This window comes from Trichosurus vulpecula, chromosome 4 (genome assembly GCF_011100635.1).
Source record: "Trichosurus vulpecula isolate mTriVul1 chromosome 4, mTriVul1.pri, whole genome shotgun sequence".
In the NCBI taxonomy this organism is placed as follows: domain Eukaryota; kingdom Metazoa; phylum Chordata; class Mammalia; order Diprotodontia; family Phalangeridae; genus Trichosurus; species Trichosurus vulpecula.
The window spans coordinates 224,006,147-224,023,527 of record NC_050576.1 but is presented as its reverse complement, the minus strand read 5'-3'; the positions used below and the strand labels follow the sequence as shown (position 1 = coordinate 224,023,527).

The following is a 17,381-nucleotide window of genomic DNA, read 5'->3' as shown; positions in this document are numbered from 1 at the left end:
GGGATATGGAATGTTGAACTATGTCCAGATTGAGGTTGATGTGTTTGGGGACTGATTTTTGCAAAACTACTTCTTTTTCTCTTTCATTTTTAATCATTGTTACAAGTATGAGGGCCTAATGTGCTTATCCAAGACAAAACCTGCCCCAAGGTTTTTGTTCTAGCTGTTCATTTCTATATGAAAGACTAGAGAATTTTGGAATTAATAACTGGGGAATAGTGAACTGCAGTATTTTTATGATTATTGGACAAATGTACTTTGTCTAATTATGTTTCACTCAGTAGAGATGAGATTTTTGTTACTCATTATAAATGGAAGTGATGCTTTTCAAGATGAGAATCCATTTGTGAATCAAGCAGAGTAAAAGGGTACTAAGAACAGATTTCTGAGTTGCATAAAAGTGAGGATGTCTCTTTCTGCCCTGCAGAGAAGAGACCTCAGGTACACGTGGAAGTCAGGCTAGAGCTCTCTGAAGTTCCTGAGTTGTGAGCTGATCCCTCCACCTTTTCCTCCTTACTCTGATCGTTTCAGTTGGCTCCACTGTTCCCCATGGACACTGAATGCATTGAGGGTTCCCCCAGTTTTATGGGTAGAATGTTATATAACTTATTTTTGCTTTGCATTTTGTTTAGTCAATGATTTGATTAACAGTTGATGGAGTCATCTTGGCCAATATGTTTAAGGAAAATACACCAATAGAGGCTCATGGGCTAGTTTCAGTGGAACTACTCACCAGGGAGGCTGAGAGTTGCAGCCCTAGAACCCTGAGAGGAGTGAATTATCCCAGCCACCTTCCCTCTGGAAAGCCCCAGAGAAGGAAGGAGTTAAAGGGGGAAAAAAGCCCAGAGATAGAGACAGAGAGAAGTAGTTCAAAGCAAGATCAAGGATGACAACAGAGGCAAAACCAGACCTCTGAGACAACACAGGAGACCATGCTAAACAAGGTAGTGGAGCAGGAAGGGATATATTCAGAAAAGGCGATACAAAGAGGAAATACTTCCATAATTTTTTTAAAAGAGCCAAGTGTTGCCATCAATACTTCAGTGAAGACTGGAGAAGTAATGATAATAGTAATGATTCAAATTTATATAGTGCTTTGAAGCTCTTTGTGTAAATTATGTCACTTGATCTGGAAGCTGCTGCCTTTCCTCAGCTCCCAAGAAGGAATGCAGACAGCCTCTGGCCCTTATTCCCCTTCTTTAAACAAAGGTGAACTGTGAGGAGGAAGCTGTAAGAAGAGTTGCCAGTTGTCAGCATAGAAAAAAAAAACCTGGATTTTATCTCTCTTTTTTTCATTCAGGTATAGCCAAAAAATCTGGAACATACCATTAGTTGAGCAGAATAGGTCTTTGAAAGCAATTAAATTATTGAAGCATATGTTAAAATGATCCAAGAGTAGTTTAGGCCTGTATAAGGGTTCTAAATAGAACTCAAAAGAACCCAGAAGGAGTGTCGTTGGGATCTCAAGTTGTCATGGTAATCAGGCAAAGAGTACAATTAAAGAACGAGTTTCCTTACCAGACGGTCGATTTTGTAACTCTATCAGACACTTTTCTTTGTATTGAAACCACTTCTGAGTTGTCTCTTCTAAGAGAGATCCTGTAACCTGAAGGGACAAATAAAAAAATTGTGTCACTAAAAATCACCTAGAGACCTAGATGTGACTATTTTATCATCTAAGGGATGTACTGCCTGCTAGATATCTCCACCTGAATGTTCCATGGCTATCTCAAAATCAGCTAGTCCAAAACAGAGCTCCTGATCTTTCCCTCTAAACTCACCTTACCTTGTAAATTCCCCATTTTTATCAAGAATGCCACCACCCTTCCAGGCTCCCAGGTTCACAGTCTAGGAATAATTCATGATTTTTTACTCTCATTCACTCCCATATCCAATCAATCGCCAAGCCTCACTGCCTAGGTCACAAAGGAACCAAGGGATGGAGGCAGGATTTCAACTAAACCATTGTTCTTTCTATTCAATCACACTACCTTATTCATCCAAGTTCTCTCTCCTCAACATCCCTTACATCCTTCTCTCACCTCACTCCAGTTCAGACTCTCTGGTACTCTTGCTGCACTATTTCAAAATGTTAGTTGGTTTACCTGTATTTCATCCCTCCCCTTTCCAGTCCATCCTCCACTCAACCGTCAAGTATAGTCCTAAAGTGCAAGTCTGATCGTGTTGATCATTTGTTTAAGAAGCTTTAGTGACTCCTCTTGCCTTTAAAATAACGTACAGACTCCTGTGTTTGCCATCAAAAGACCTTCACCATCTAGCTCCAGGGTGGTAAAATGTATTTCCCATCACACACTCTGTACTCCAGCCAAACTGGCTCCCTTACTCTTCATCATACATGACATACACATCTCCCACTTTCATGTCTTCGCATTACAGGAGGCTGTTCCCCATGCCTGGAGTTCTCTTGCTTGTCATCCCTATATCTTGGAGCCCCTAGATCCCTTCAAGACTTCATTCAAGTGCCATCTCCTTCAAGAAGCCTTTCCTGATTCATCAGTCATTAGTTCCACCTCCATCCAAACCACTGTATTTATTTTGTAAATACTCAGTACTTACTTATTTATGAGCTTTATACTCCCCCAGTAGAACCCAAATTCATTGAAAACAACTGCCTCAATTGCATGTTATTGTCCACAGGACCCAGCACAGTGCCTGAAATGTATGCTTAATAAAAACAGGTGCTTAATAAAATTGAACATAAGTTTGACTCTCTCTGGGGAATTCTGCAGATATCACGTGTGAACTGGCCTTTGAAGAATGGCTTAGTTCTCCCATAAATGTGTCAGACACTTTCCCAAAAATTCTTTAAAAAATTATATCACCTACTATGTGCAAAGTATTGTTCTGAGAAGAATTACAGAAACAGAATATTAGAACTGGAAGGGATCTTAGTAGTCATCAAGTCTGATCCCTTTGTCTTTTTTTCAATAAGAAAACAGAAACCCCAGTGAGTGAAGTGACTTGTCCCAGGTCACCTGTCTGCAAAACCAAGGCTTGAATTCAAGTGTCCTGACTCTTAGTCCAGTGTTCTTTCCACTAGATTCTAGTAGACTAGAATATGAGATGGATGTTTCATCCTCAAGGAATTCATGACATCTTTCCTATATAAACTTCGCCCAACTTTATTAACTTGTAGAGGGTTGTTGTAGCAGAAGCCTGTTGACTAGCACTTTGTATCGGCAATGTACTTTGCTTTTAGAGACCTTTAATCTCTCCTACGTTATTCTCTAAAGGAGCCTTATAAGTGGAAGGAATTATTATGCCATTTTATGCTTAGAGAAGCCAAAGTGCTAAGATATTAAAAATCTGATATAGCCCAAGTTCATTCACTTAGTTAATAACAATAATATCTAGAATTTATGTAGTGATTTAATTCTTATGAATCACTTTACATGTTACCCCATTTCATCCTTATAACTCTAGGAGGTAGGTGTGATTTTTATCCTTATTTTACAGATGAAGAAACTGAGGCACAGAGAGAGTGAGTGAGAGAGGTTGAGAAATGCAATGTCTGAGGCCAGATTTGAATTCCTAGGCTATGGACGCAACTCTAGCTCTTTTGCTCTTTAGAAGAATATTGTTCCAAGACCTACAGTCTTTTCGAGTAGGAGCTTCTGGGTCTTGTGAAGACTATATTTCCACAGTATTTAAATTTTTTTCTTGTTGCTTGAAATACTTTCCCCTTAACCTAAGAGCTTTGAAACTTGGCTATGACATTTCTGTAAGTTTTCTTCCTGGGGCTTCTTTCAAATAGTGAAGGATAGATTTTTTTTTTACCATTTCTACTTTACTCTGTTGTTCTAGAAAGGCAATTTTCCTTAATAATTTCTTGTAATATTGTATCCAGAATCTTTTTTTAACTGTAAGTTTCAGGTAGTCTGACAATTCTTATATTGTCTTTCCTCAATCTGTTCTCTGGATCTGTTGTTTTACTAATGATGTGTTTAAGATTCTCTTCTATTTTTTCTAGTTTTATTATTTTGGGGTGGGAGTCTTATAATATCATTCAATTCCTCTTGCCCACTTCTGTTTTTCAAGGAGTTATTTTCTTCCTTAAGATTTTGCATCTCTTTTTCAATTGGTTAACTTTTTTCCATAATTTTCTTGGATTGCTTTTATTTTTTCCTATTTTTTCCTAGATCTCTCTGATTTTTAAAGTTCTTTTTAAGTTCTTCCAAGAACTCTTTTTGGGCTTGTGACCATTTGACATTACTCTTTGGGATAGGAGTGGCTTTTTTTTACCTCACTATCTCCCCCTGAATATGAAACCAGATTTTCTTTTATACCAATGTAGCTATCTATGGTCAGGTTTTTTTTCCTTTTTTTTACTCTTTTTATTTTTATTTTGTTTTATTTTTAGCAGCTTATTATTGTAACTATTATTATTACTATAATCAAGTTTTAATACTAAGTTATGGGTAATGTTGTCCTAGGCCACAGGTCCTCCCTTTGTTATTTTCTAAATTCTGTCCAGGGGCTCAACCTCAGGGATTTCTCTCCTCCCCAAAGTCACATTTAGGGCCTCTCGCCACACTGTCCCAAAAATGTTCTTGCTCCCGTCAGTACTCCCTGCATTCACCGGTCGTGTACTCGCTCCTCCTCACCCACAGCCTCTCTGGTGAGATCCAGACCTTTTCCCAGTTCTCTGGACTTTTACTCTCATACTTCTTTGCATTTGTAACCTATTGCCTCTATCCTTGAGCACCAAGACCCTGGACTCACATTGATCAGGTCTGTTCCTGTGGACTGACCCCATGAAGGTCATTGTCTCTCTTTGGCCTATTGTCCCTTTTTGAAGTTACTCCAGTAAAATCTCTAAATACAGCTTTCACTTGAATCAAGTTTCCTCCATTGTGGGCAACAGAGTCCCAGATCCTGTACAGTCACTCAAGGCTTCAATGCATATAGGTATGTGGCTTTTATTTCACCCCACAGAAAATAAAGAAGGGGTAACAGACTCATAGGAACTTACAAAGAGAGAAACTTCTAAAGCACTCAAATAGCCCATCACTTTCCCTTAGAAGAATACTGAGCTTGAGGTTATCAATGGGGCAACATTTTCAGATTTTGGCAAATCCCTAGCCTTCTCATAGGATATTGCTACACAGCTCCCTCCTGGACTTGTAATGTTTGTTGCCCTGTGGTTTGGATTTCCCACAAAAGCAGGCACTTTGGGACTTCTGAACAAGTAGTTCCTTCCCATCAGACCTGCTCTACTGTTCTAAAAATTCACCATCTCTCTCTCTCTCTCTCTCTCTCTCTCTCTCTCTCTCTCTCTCTCTCTCTCTCTCTCTCTCTCTTTCTCTCTCTCCTGCCTTCAGATCTATGTGAGCCATTCTCTTCTGTCTCAGAGGAGCACCTTCAATCAAGAAATCCCCTTTTCTCTCTGTAAAGTCTAGCCTCTGAACTCTGTATTATGCTCAGGCATAACCTCCCCCCTCTACCACCACCACCATCACCCAGGACCATGCTTACTCTGCTGAATGACAGATTGTCTTCTAATAATAACAAGCAACAAAACTTTAGGCTTTACAAAACACTTCACAGATATTACTTAAGTTTATCTTTGCAACAACCCTGGGAGGTAGGTACAATTGTTAATCCCATTTTACAGATGAAGAAATGGAGGCAGGGAGTGATTAAGCCCAGGGTTACACAACTAGGAAGTGCCTGAGCCTGGATTTGAACTTAAATCTTCCTGACTCCAGGTAGAGTGCTCCATTACCTAAACTGCCTTCTGAAATGAAGGCTGGGAAGGAAATTGCTCTGTCAGCTTATTTTTCATAAACAACAGAGCATCCCTCAGATGCCTCCAAAGATTTATATCCTATATTTTCAAAATGGTTGGGGAAACTCATCAAACAGATCAAGACTCCCTTGATTAACCTGCCTCTTATAAATTTATTACCCAGCATATAAAATCATAAAATCTACTCAGATATAAAATATATGAAGTGACCCAAGAAAGTCTCCTTGCCATCTCACTGTTACCCAAGCCAGCACCTTCCAGGGTACAAAGTACTCGTTACATATTAAACAATGACAATAATAATGATAGTAATTACCAAAACATAATAGGCGTTTCTATTTTTAAGAGCATAAAATATAGCAGGCCAACGATATTTAAAGTAGCAAATACTAAGCAAATGCTTAGTTGTAGTTTTTCATACAAATTCTAAAGGAAATTTGAAAACTCCAATGAATAAACTGCCTAAGTGGTCCCTGGCTAGCAATGAGTCAGGTCCCTTAAATTCCAAGAATGGTCAAATTGACAAGGACTTTAGATTCATTCAGTCCAATGCTGTCATTCTACAGATGAGAAGGCTGGGATCCAAAGAGGGAAGGGATGTGTCTGAGGTCACATAATCAGTTCTTGAAGGCCAGCCTTTGATGGCACTTGCCTTATAATCAATCTTAGCTAGGTCTGATAAATCAACACCTGTTCCACTAACAATAATAGCTAGCATTTATATAGTACTTAAAAGCCTGCAAAGTGCTTTATAAAATATTATTTCATTTTATCTCCACAATAACCCTTTACTATCTGCATTTTACAGATGAGGAAACAGTTGGGCAGAGGTTAAATGATTTGGCCATTGGCATACAGATAGGAAATGTTTGCACCTGAATTTGTGGTCTTCCAGTGGTCTAAGGCACCAGACTCAATGTTGCTCCTTCTCCGACAGAGTATTCTGTTCTCTGTTTGGAGGCGTGTGTTCAAATCCTACTTCTGACATATTGATTTTTAGGGTAGCTAGGTGTAACAGTGGATTGAGTACTGGGACTGGAGTCAGGAAGACTCATCTTCTGAATTCAAATCTGGCCTCACAAATTTATTAGCTGTGTGATCCTGGGCAAGTCAATTAACTCTGCTTGCCTTTTCTTGTATTCACACAGCTAATTTCTAGTTTTGTTTGTATGTTTCACTTAAGTCCTGTATAAGCAATAGAATTAGTGGTTGTCGTGTTTTTGTGGTTTTTTGTCCTTCATTCTCAAAGAGGACCATGACATCAGGAAGGTGATGCCATGACTTGCAAGTGAATTGGATTTAAGTGAGGGAGGGCTGTGGTTTGACTAAATTCTGGAAAAACTCTCACCACAAGGTAGTTATTCTGGTATCGGTGGCTCTTTTTTATGATTTCATGATGTTACAATAAACTACATTGAAAGGGTTTTTTGGGGGGTGGGAGGAGAGGTTGACAAATAACCTGGATCTAATCTCATTCCCTTTAGGCTTCAATCCCTGTTTTTCCAACCATGTTAGTGAGCATTCTCTTGGGTATGAAATGTTTTTATTTTCCAAGTGTGTTTATTCTGGAAGTCTTCATAGACTCCTCTGATTAATTTTGCTTATAGATCCTTGCCTGGTGTGGAATATAAATAAGTGTGGGGAGTTTTGTGGCAGGAAGTCTTTATAAAATTCACTTAATAAGAAATGTTTAGGGACAATTTACTTCTTAAGAATAATGATTTTTTTGTATTTTTATTCCTAGTACCTAGCACATAGCAAACACTTAATACAAGTTTGTTGATTATTAGTTTTTATTGGAGCAAGATGATGGTTGTGATTCTTTTCTTTTTCATTCCTATCTCTTCCCCTCACTAACTTGATTAAACTTACTGTTCTTGGCATCGCATATGCACAGGCTTTCAGACAGAACTGGAAGTTGAAATATACCTGTTTCCTTTCCTTCTCACTCACTGGCTCATCCAAGTTAGTCATTGGGTTGCTGCCTACATGGCATCTCAGGAAAGAGAAAAGCCAGACCAGGCTTTCCCTGACTTAGACTCACAGAATGTCAACTGGAAAGAGGCTTAGAGATCATCTAGTCAAGCATCATTTTACATGTGAAGCAACTGGGGTCTAGAGAGATGAAATGGCTTGCTAGGTGCAGAATCCAGATCTCCTGAATTTCCTGAATTCCAGTCAAGTGTTAGGACCCTTTGAAGAGGAGATCCTTTCTTCCTTTGGGAGTCTGGGTCTAATCAGGTCAGAGGATACTATTGTGTGGCCAGGATCTTTAAGATAAGAATCTGGGAAGCTTGGGAATGTATGGCTTTGGATCCTGAAACCTAGGTTGTGCTGTGCAATTCCACGAAGCTAATTTGTAGTTGATTTTTGTTCATCCTCCTACCCTACGACTGCTCCCTACAGTTGCCATTGTATTTACCTGCTAAGGAAAGGGGACAAGGTTAGTGGTAGGTGGAGTATGGTGGATAGAGCACCGAACCTGAAGTCAGGAAGTTCAGTCGTTTCAGTTGTGTCTCTTTGGGACCCCATTTGGGATTTTCTTGGCCAAGATACTGAAATGGTTTGCCATTCCCTTCTCCAGGTCATTTTACAGATGAGAAAACTGAGACAAAGTTAGGTGATTTCCCCAGGGTCAGGCAGCTAGTAAGTGTTTTAAGGCCAGATTTGAACTCAGGAAGACGAGTCTTCCTGACTCCATCCTGGCACACCATCTGTTGCACCACCTAATATACCCCAAAGTACGTATAAATGTTATCTATTATCACCTATGACTTAATCAGTGTATGGAACTCCCAGTGTAGGAACTCCATCCACCAACACACAGGTTGAAACCCTTCTATGACTTAATAGATAAGATCTGAGGCACATAGGAGTTGTGTCCCAGGGTCACACAATTGGTAAGTGTCAATGGAAGGATTTAAACCCATGCCCTCATGATTCTAAGTCCAGTACTCTATTCACTATGCCACTTGTTCCTTATAAATAAATAAAAGAAAAAAAGAAGAGGGAAAAAGAAGAAAGGAAAATAGGTCCAAAGGTGGCAGAATTTGGATCAGAATACAAGCATTTACTTTGCTTTGTTTGTCATTTGTTAATTCATTGGATTTTGCCCCCTCTTTTGTACTTATTTGACTAGGGTTTTTTAATAGTTACTAAGTTTTTGCTCCTAAAAATTATTTTTAAAAATTAATCTTCGTCACCAGATAGAATATGCCAATTACTCATCTTGACCCTGTGTCTCAAGGAGTAGGATAGAAGGAGTGACCATCTTTGGCACGGGATGTTTTCATTTAGGTTTCAGTGGATACTAAGAGATGGAAGAAATGTCAAAGTGGATCCTTATGCATAGAAGCAGGTTCCAGAAGTCCTGGTAGAAAAGGATGTATGAAAAGGATGGGTACTTGGGGAGATGTAGGGCTGAACTAGATAGGGATTGGAGGGTTTGAGAGAAATGATAGGGGAAAGGAGTATGTCCTTGAATGACATGAATTGTGAACCATAGTCCAAGTGGAGAGAAGCTAAATCCACTCCAGCACTCTAATTATAGTGTGGGAAAACGTCTTGAGACCCTGACTCTGAGATGGAACCCCTTCTGGCCAAGGAGGGGGGTAGGGTAGATTATTTCACAGCAAACAAATAAACTTTCAGAATTATTGGCAAACATTTAGCAAGACCTTACTCTGTGGACCACATAGTTTGGTGCTAGGAAGACTGGGAGAGTTGCGAGACGCAGTACCTAACCTCGAAGAATTTCTTAATGGTTTGAGGGGAAGTGGAAATGCCACTTTTGGCCCTAATTCTAAGATCCCCTGCCCATCTTTGGCTGATGCCATGCTAATCCTTCATGGAAAAGGTCTCTAGGCCAGATGACATAAAGTTTATAATCCACCCTGGTAGGCAGATGACCCCAGGAGAGGCGCCTACAGCCATGGGAAGTGGAGGGAGCAACACTCCCAAAGTGGGAGAGAGGAAGCCACCGAGGATGTCAAAGCCTCGGGTGCCCTGTAATAGTTGCCACTCTACAAATAGTGTTATCTAAGCCCAGCCCCAGTGCTCAAAGAAAGCCCTAGAAAGTAGAAGTTGTTCAAGACAAATTAATATGCTAAAGTACCAAATAGAAATTGCAGCATTTTGCAAATGATTCCGACCCTCAACATATTAGTGAATAATAGAATGTACTTGGAGTCAGCAAGAATTGGGTTCCAATCCCACCTCTGACATTTTGCTAGCTCTGTAACCATGGTCAAGTAAGCCATTTAAGCTCTCCACACCTCAGGCAACTCTCTAAGACCACAAGGTTCAGGTACAGGATAGATAGAACTATACTCAGGAATTCTTGCACCTGGAGCAAATTGAGAAGAGATGGGACCATATGACCATCTGATTGCAGAATGTTGGTGATAGAAGGGTCCTTAGAAATCATCTAATCCAACTTCCTTATGTTAGAGTTGAGGATATTGAGGCCCAAATGAGGGTGCACTACAAATTAATGCAAAAATAGTGGAAAGAGTTCATGGAGTCAGAGCACCTGGGGTCAAATTCCATCTCTGCTACTTGTATTTGTGGGACCTAAGGCAAATTGCTTAACTGCTCCTAGCCTCACCTCCTCATCTTTAAAATGAGGGTTTGGGACTAAATGGCTTTGAGGTCCCCTCCAGCTCTAAGATCTATGATCCTTCTTTCTTCAAGGTTTCTGCCTTTCTAGGCTTTTAATGCTGGGAACAATGCTTCAGAAAGGAGGTGCCACTTCAGCAATTTTATTTCAAGTAGGAGAATTGGAATACTTATATTATAGTAAACACAATTTCAAATATATTATAATATATTATATTATAGTAAACACAATTTCAAATGGATTCTTTCATTCTGAGATTCAGGACAAAGCTATCATTCTTTAATTTTGTAAAGCAACGTGATGGAGTATAATTTCCATTGGCCAAGGAATCGGGAGCATTGGTTCTTCATAGAATGATAGATTTAAAATTGGAAGGAACCTTAGAGATCCATCTAGCCCAACCCCCTCATTTTAAAGATGAGGAAACTAAGGCCTAGAAAAGTAATTTATTCAAATTCATAAAAGGAGCAAGTGGCAAAGGCAGGAATTAGAACCCAGGTTTGCCATAACTTTTGTAGTTCTTGTTTGTTTGTATTTTAAAAAAAATTAATTTTCTTACCGGTTTGACTGAAAACTGTAGTATCAGTACAAGGAAGCATTGAGCAAAGGCCGGGAAATAAAGCTTCTTGTGGGAATGGAGCTTCTGGGTTTCCTGAAGAGTGAAGGCATCCATTGATGAGGCAGAGGAATAAGACAGAAGCCCTTCTGCTGTCCTCCCAGACACCACACTGCTCATTCCTGGGAGCATCGTCCTCTCTGAACTTTCACAAGGCCCAGCACAATTTTCTGTAGAGTTTGAGGCACACTTCATCCGTGTCTCCCTCTGTCTTTACTACTTATACAGCCATGAATTCTTTGCACAAATCTTCCTCATTTTGGCTTCTAATTAGAGCCCTTCACCTGATCCCATCTAAATCTGAACCCTTCTGGAAAGGTCTAGTGTATCCCCAAAGTGTTTTCAATTCCAGCTTTCTTATCCAACCCCGCCCCCTCCTTAAAAGGCAGATTTTTTCTAGAGCTGTGCTTTCAGCAGCTTCCTCAGGCAGGCAGAAGAGAAAATGAGAAGTGTTCAAGAGATTCCAAAGCCTCATAGCCCCTGCTGAATTGACACAACAACAGCAACAACATTAGGGGCCAGCCCTTCTTTTAAGTGGATCTGGAAATGACTGAGCTGTATCAGCCTAAAGGTTTCCACGTGGAGACGTGTGGTTTATTTGCTCCTAGGGTGCCAATGGCACCACGGCGCATCCTCCCACCTCCCATGGTACCCTTTTTATGCATCTGGCACTGGAGTCTATACCAGAGTTTGCTTCTATACCTGGACCTAGAAAACAGCTATTTGCTGAGCCATTCAAAGCCCTGGAGGGCAATGCCAGCTTTTTGCCCCCAGCAAAAAGGTTACCACTAAAAACCCTTCCTTCTACTCCAAACCCTCTAGAAAAGTTCTAATTTCTTTCCATCACTCATTTTAATGCTCTCAAATAAAAAAATAACGAGCTTGACTTATGGGATCATGAGATTTAAAGCTGAAAGTACTTTAGAGATTATGTAATTCAATGCCTCATTTTACAGAGAGAGGGAGGGAAATGAGTTGGCCAAGGTCACAGGTAGCCAGAATCTGAGATGGAAGCAATGGAGAGAAGAGGAAGATCAAAGAAGGTATATAACCACTGCTTAAGAGGTTAAACATAGCATGGAAAGTAGATAGAACTACTTAACTCTTACCTTTGCTACAATTTTCTCTGTAAAGAAGAATACCTTTGGACTGGGAAAGACAGAAAAAATAGTTTAAATCCAAGAAAGAAGGTTGTAAGAGAGTACCCAGGTGCCCTTAACAAATTTCTGTAACCAAGCCCAGATAAACTACATCCCAAAGTACTGAAAAAACTTACATTATCATTTTCTTTTTTTAATTCAATTTTTATTTTCACAAAGATCTGCCTTCTTTTCCCTCTTCTCCTCCCTCCCCCACTAAGAATGCAAGAAAAGAAAAATTCCTTTACAAATATGTATAGTCAAGCAAAAAAAAATTGCCATGTCCAAAAAAAGTTTCTTTCTGCACTCTGACTCCATCACCACTGTCAGAAGATAGATAACAAATTGCATCATGAGTCTTCTGGAACTGTGATTCTTCATTATGTTGATCAGAGAAACTAAGTCTTTCAGAATTGATTATCTTTACAATATTGCAGTTAATGTAGAAATTGTTCTCCTGGTTTTGCTCACTTCACTTTCATTGGTTCATATACATCTTCTCAGATTTATTCCCTTCATCATCTTTTGCAGCATAATAGTATTCCATCATATTCATATAGCATAACTGGTTCAGCTATTCTCAGTTTCCACTTCTTTGCCATCAAAAAAAGAGCTACTATAAATATTTTTGTACACATGGGACATTTTCCTCTTTCTTTGATCTCTCTGGAATACAGACCTAGTAATGGAATTTCTGGGTCAAAGAGAATGTATGTCCAGTATAATAATTTTGGGGGCGTAGTTTCAAATTGTTTTCCAAAATGATTGGACCAGTTCATTGTTCTATTAATATTGTTTTTATGTCACCTTTGTCAATCTGAAGGAAATGAGGTAGTACCTCAGAGTTGGTTTAAGTTACATTCTTCTAATTACAAGTGATTTAAAGCATTTTTCATATTGATTTCTTCTTCTGAAAAGTATTCACATCCTTTAACCATTTATCAATTAGGTAATGGTTGTTATTCTTACAGATTTAAATAATTTCTCTGTGTATCTTAGAAATAAGACCTTAATCAGGGAAACATTACAGAGATATTTCCCATTTACCTGTTTCTTTTCTAATTTTAGCTATATTGATTTTGTTTGTACAAAAACTTAAATTTTATGAACACAAAATTGTTCATTTTACCTTCTATAATCTTTGCTCTCATTTGGTCATGAACTCTTCTCCTATCCATACATCTGACTGATAATTTCTTCCTTATTCCTCTAATTTATTTTGATGTCACCCTTTATGTCTAAGTCATATGCTCATTTGTATTTTATGTAAGTATATCACATGCAATATTGGTCTATACCTAATTTCTGCCAAACTGCATTCTTATTTTTCTAACAAATTATGTTGAATAACATGTTGTCACAATAGCTGAGATCTTTGAGTTTATCAAAGAGTAGGCTGCTGCTATACCATTTTTAATGATATTTGAGAGATTACGGAGAATGGAAAGGTGCCACAAGTCGAGGAAACATCCTGAAGGTATATCACACAAATGATAGCTTAATGTCATCCATCTATCCATGCTTGCACTTCAATTCAGCCAACATTTATGAAGTGGTTATTACATGCAAGGAACTGTGCAGTGTTCTGGACATGTGGAAATGAAGAAAGAATGACAATCTGCCTATTACTCAAAGAGTTGAAGTCTAGTGGGACATGAGCCATCTACATATGATGGTGAAAGACATTGAGTCAGTAGATAAATTACCCCATCCCATTTAAAATAACCTGGTAGGAACAAGTCTCAATCAATCAAAAGCTTTCAATTAAGTGTGAAAAGTCCTTGAAAGCCACTGAATGAACTGGAGTGACTTTGCTTAGGAAGTATACATGGATTGGCTCAATCCAAGCCATGTCCTACGAATCATCTATATGCTATTGAGTTGATCCAAGTGCCAGTATCTTTTAGTATCAAGAGACATCCCCTGTTTATCCAAGTTAGAGACAGATGTGGGGCATAAACCCAACTCCATTGAAGGTCATAATAGGTAGGCAGTTCATGTCACAAAGCCACTTCCCAATCGGGGCAGAGTCTCCCTGATCTATGTGAAGGAAGAAGGAAATATCTAGCTATGAGACACAGTTTTAAACTGAAATAAGCCAGATCAGAACTATAGGCCAAGCATGACTGATAACCTAAGGAGAAAGAAGAAAAGAGATGCCACAATATAATGTCTCCCTCAGACATGGAATATAATTTCTACCTATCTTCTTTTTTTAATCAATCAACTATAAAGAAGTTGCTATTTGCCCAGAATTGTATGTCAAGTGCATACCAAGGAAGATTCTGTCTTCCAAAAATTTACAATCTAGTTGAGGAGACTAGCCCAATATCCATGGAACAATAGAAGACCAATTAAATATAAAAGAGAATTCAGAGGAACCCCTTTGTTCTTCTCGATTGATGCCATCCCTCCATCAATCAGTCAACAAGGAATTATTAAGTGATTATTATGGGCACATTCACACACTCTGCTAAATGCTGTAGATACAAAGACAAGAGAAATAGTTCCTGTCCTCAAGGAGCATACATCTTAATGGAGAAAACAAAATGTACTCATATAAATATATACAAGAGATAAACAAATCATATTCAAGGTAACCTGGGAGAAGTCACCATTATTTTTTAAATAATACCTCTAGGGATCCTAGTGTTTTGGAACTGTATTTTTAAAACTGTATAACTATCTAATCTTTTCCAATTATACTTACTTGAATGTAGGTGGTGAGACTGAGACTAAAAAGAGGAAATGCAGAGGAGAGGAGAGATATAAATTTTGAGATATAGGTTAGGAAAGAAGAGGAAGTTCATAGAAAATTGCCTTTGTTTTCTCAGAAAATTGTTCTAGAATACTGTGCTCATTTGTTCTTGTATTTAGAGATTCAGTCCCTGGACAGTGGCTGCTACATGAAGCTTTAAGAGTAACCCTGTAGGCTTATACCCCTAATGCTAAGTAGCTCATAAGCCCCTGTTGTATGTTTCTAATTAACAATCAACCAGTAAATAGTTCTTCACAAAGTAATTTACTAATTTAGTAAGACCCCATAAAGTTGGGTCCTGTGCTTTTTTGTGTGCCTCAGATTGAGAGAGAGAGAGAGAGAGAGAGAGAGAGAGAGAGAGAGAGAGAGAGAGAGAGAGAGAGAGAGAGAGAGAGAGAGAGAGCAAGGCTGTAGTAATTGGAATGTTCCTAGAGAGAGTGTCTCCTGCCACAAGTATCTTCTCCTTTGAGTGTTCTGAGATTAGATGTGTTTCCACAAAGAGCTAGGTTGTAGTAACTAGGATGTTCCCAGAGAGAGTGTCACCACCTAGAAATATCTTCTCGTCTTAGTGTTGTATACTTATGCTGGCATTTTCCCCTCCCATAACAATGAAGTAGTATCACTACTAAATAAATATGCTTCAAATGACAAAGCATCGAAATTCCCTTCCTAGAGGTGAGAAGTCCCCAGTTATTACACATTGTACATGTTTTCTAAATGCATCTGATGAGTTGGGCTGACTTTCTTTCCCTCCCTCACACACCTCCATTCATGCACACACAGATCCTTGGAGATGGATTGGGGAAGGGAAGGGAGTAAAGGAAGGGAAGGGAGGAGGTGAAAGGAGAGGAGGTGAGGGGCAGGTGGACCTCAAGCTGTCTGCCCCTCCCCCCCTTTCCTGACTCCAGGGAATAGGGAATTCACTGGAACCTGTGCTTCTATAGACACACACATCATGCATGAGAGGTAAGAAGTAAGGCACACATGTAAGATAGACATGTGACAAAGAAAACTCACAGTTCTAAGGTTTCTCGCAACTGCTGGTATTGTAGGGCCTACAGATTCTTTTGCTCTTCCTCAAATCGTCTTGGATACTGTCTCTGCTGGGTGGGCTGTTCAGTTGAGCTCCCAGAGTCTGTTTTTTTACAAGTCCATAGATGGTTCTCCTCTTCTGTGAGGGGTCATGCTCTTTGAAGCTATGTTCTCCCTTGGATACTGTTTCTCTATCTTATTTGTTGGAGAGTGTCTCTGCTTCTTACTGGATTCAGTATTGGCTATTGGTTCAGTAGTTATGATTGACATGATTGAGGAAAAGAGAGAAAATAACTTTGCCTTAATGCTCTCCGGTACAGGCACAGGGGTTTCCCTCTACAACTGCTTCTAACTGCCTCTAACTCTTTAACTCCTCTTGCAGGACTTGAAACATACATATATTCATGCATGCATGTGCATATATGTATGTGTACACACATGTATGCCACAAGGACTTATAAATTGCCTAGGTTGTGCTAGGAAACCATACTAGGTGCTGGACATGGTGTAAACAAATTTAATAGGATGTATGAGGAAATAGTAGAGGATTAGCACCTCCGGGATGAGAGCTTGCCAAACCCTTTTCAGGGCTGCTCACCCACTTTGGTGTCCACCTGTCATCCAACTCTCACCTGTGGCTCCAAGAAGCTATAGTATGCTCAGCAGCCACACCCCAGTAAAACCATTTAAGCAGACAGGCTAAACCCTGTTGAGGGTAATTGACAGGCCTCAAACCTGTCAGTGAATTAGGGGGGTGTCTACCCTAAGCATGTGAAGACTTTTCCCAGTGGAATGGGCAGCTAAGAAGGCAGCTGAATCAGGAGCTGTAGAGCACTTAGAGCTTGGTCAGATATCAAAGACACCAAGCTCATCCCCTGTATCCTGGGCCAGTTGTACTGACTTTTATCTTGCCACTAGACTTCAATGACTCTGAGAGAGGGAGGCTGACAACTTCGAGCAACTCTGCCTCACTTTAATCCAATTCATGAACAAGCCAAGACATTACCTCTGATGTCATTGGTCCTCTTCAAAAATGAAAGACAAGCAACAACAAACAAACAAATTTAATGGGCCTAAACTAGATATAACAGCAGTATGGGCAGTGAGGGCCCAGGTCTTTGGAGCACTTGAATATGTTTTACCTGATTGTGTTGGTAATCAAAATGGGCTCCTTAGCACTTAGTTCAACAAGTGCCCTTGAAGAGTTTGGCCTTTGTTTCCTTTGATTAATTCAGTGTCTTTGATTGAGTCTTACTAGGTGCTAAGCCCCAGGCCCAAACCCCTATTAGGTGTAGAACCTTAGTGGGTGTGGATTGGCAACTAAGGTGGGACCCAAGGTGGGGCTAACTCCAGGGAGGGCCTAGTTTACATGTCTGGGAGAGCAGAACCTTTAGACCATGTGGGTTTAAGTCTGCCTCTCCGTGATGATTCTAGGTCACGTGGGTGAG

General features: G+C 39.6%; 1 protein-coding gene across 1 annotated transcript in view; it reads right to left on the bottom strand.

Moving 5' to 3' along the window:
- GLP2R (glucagon like peptide 2 receptor) overlaps positions 1-11,136 on the bottom strand; it is a 65,970-nt gene extending 54,834 nt beyond the window's left edge. The window contains exons 1-2 of the mRNA XM_036757793.1: positions 10,948-11,136; positions 1,519-1,606 (exon numbers count right to left, since the gene is read on the bottom strand). Of these exons, the coding sequence (XP_036613688.1) occupies positions 1,519-1,606; positions 10,948-11,136 (277 nt within the window). The remainder of the gene's footprint in view (positions 1-1,518; positions 1,607-10,947) is intronic.
- Between the last annotated feature and the right edge of the window lie 6,245 nt (positions 11,137-17,381).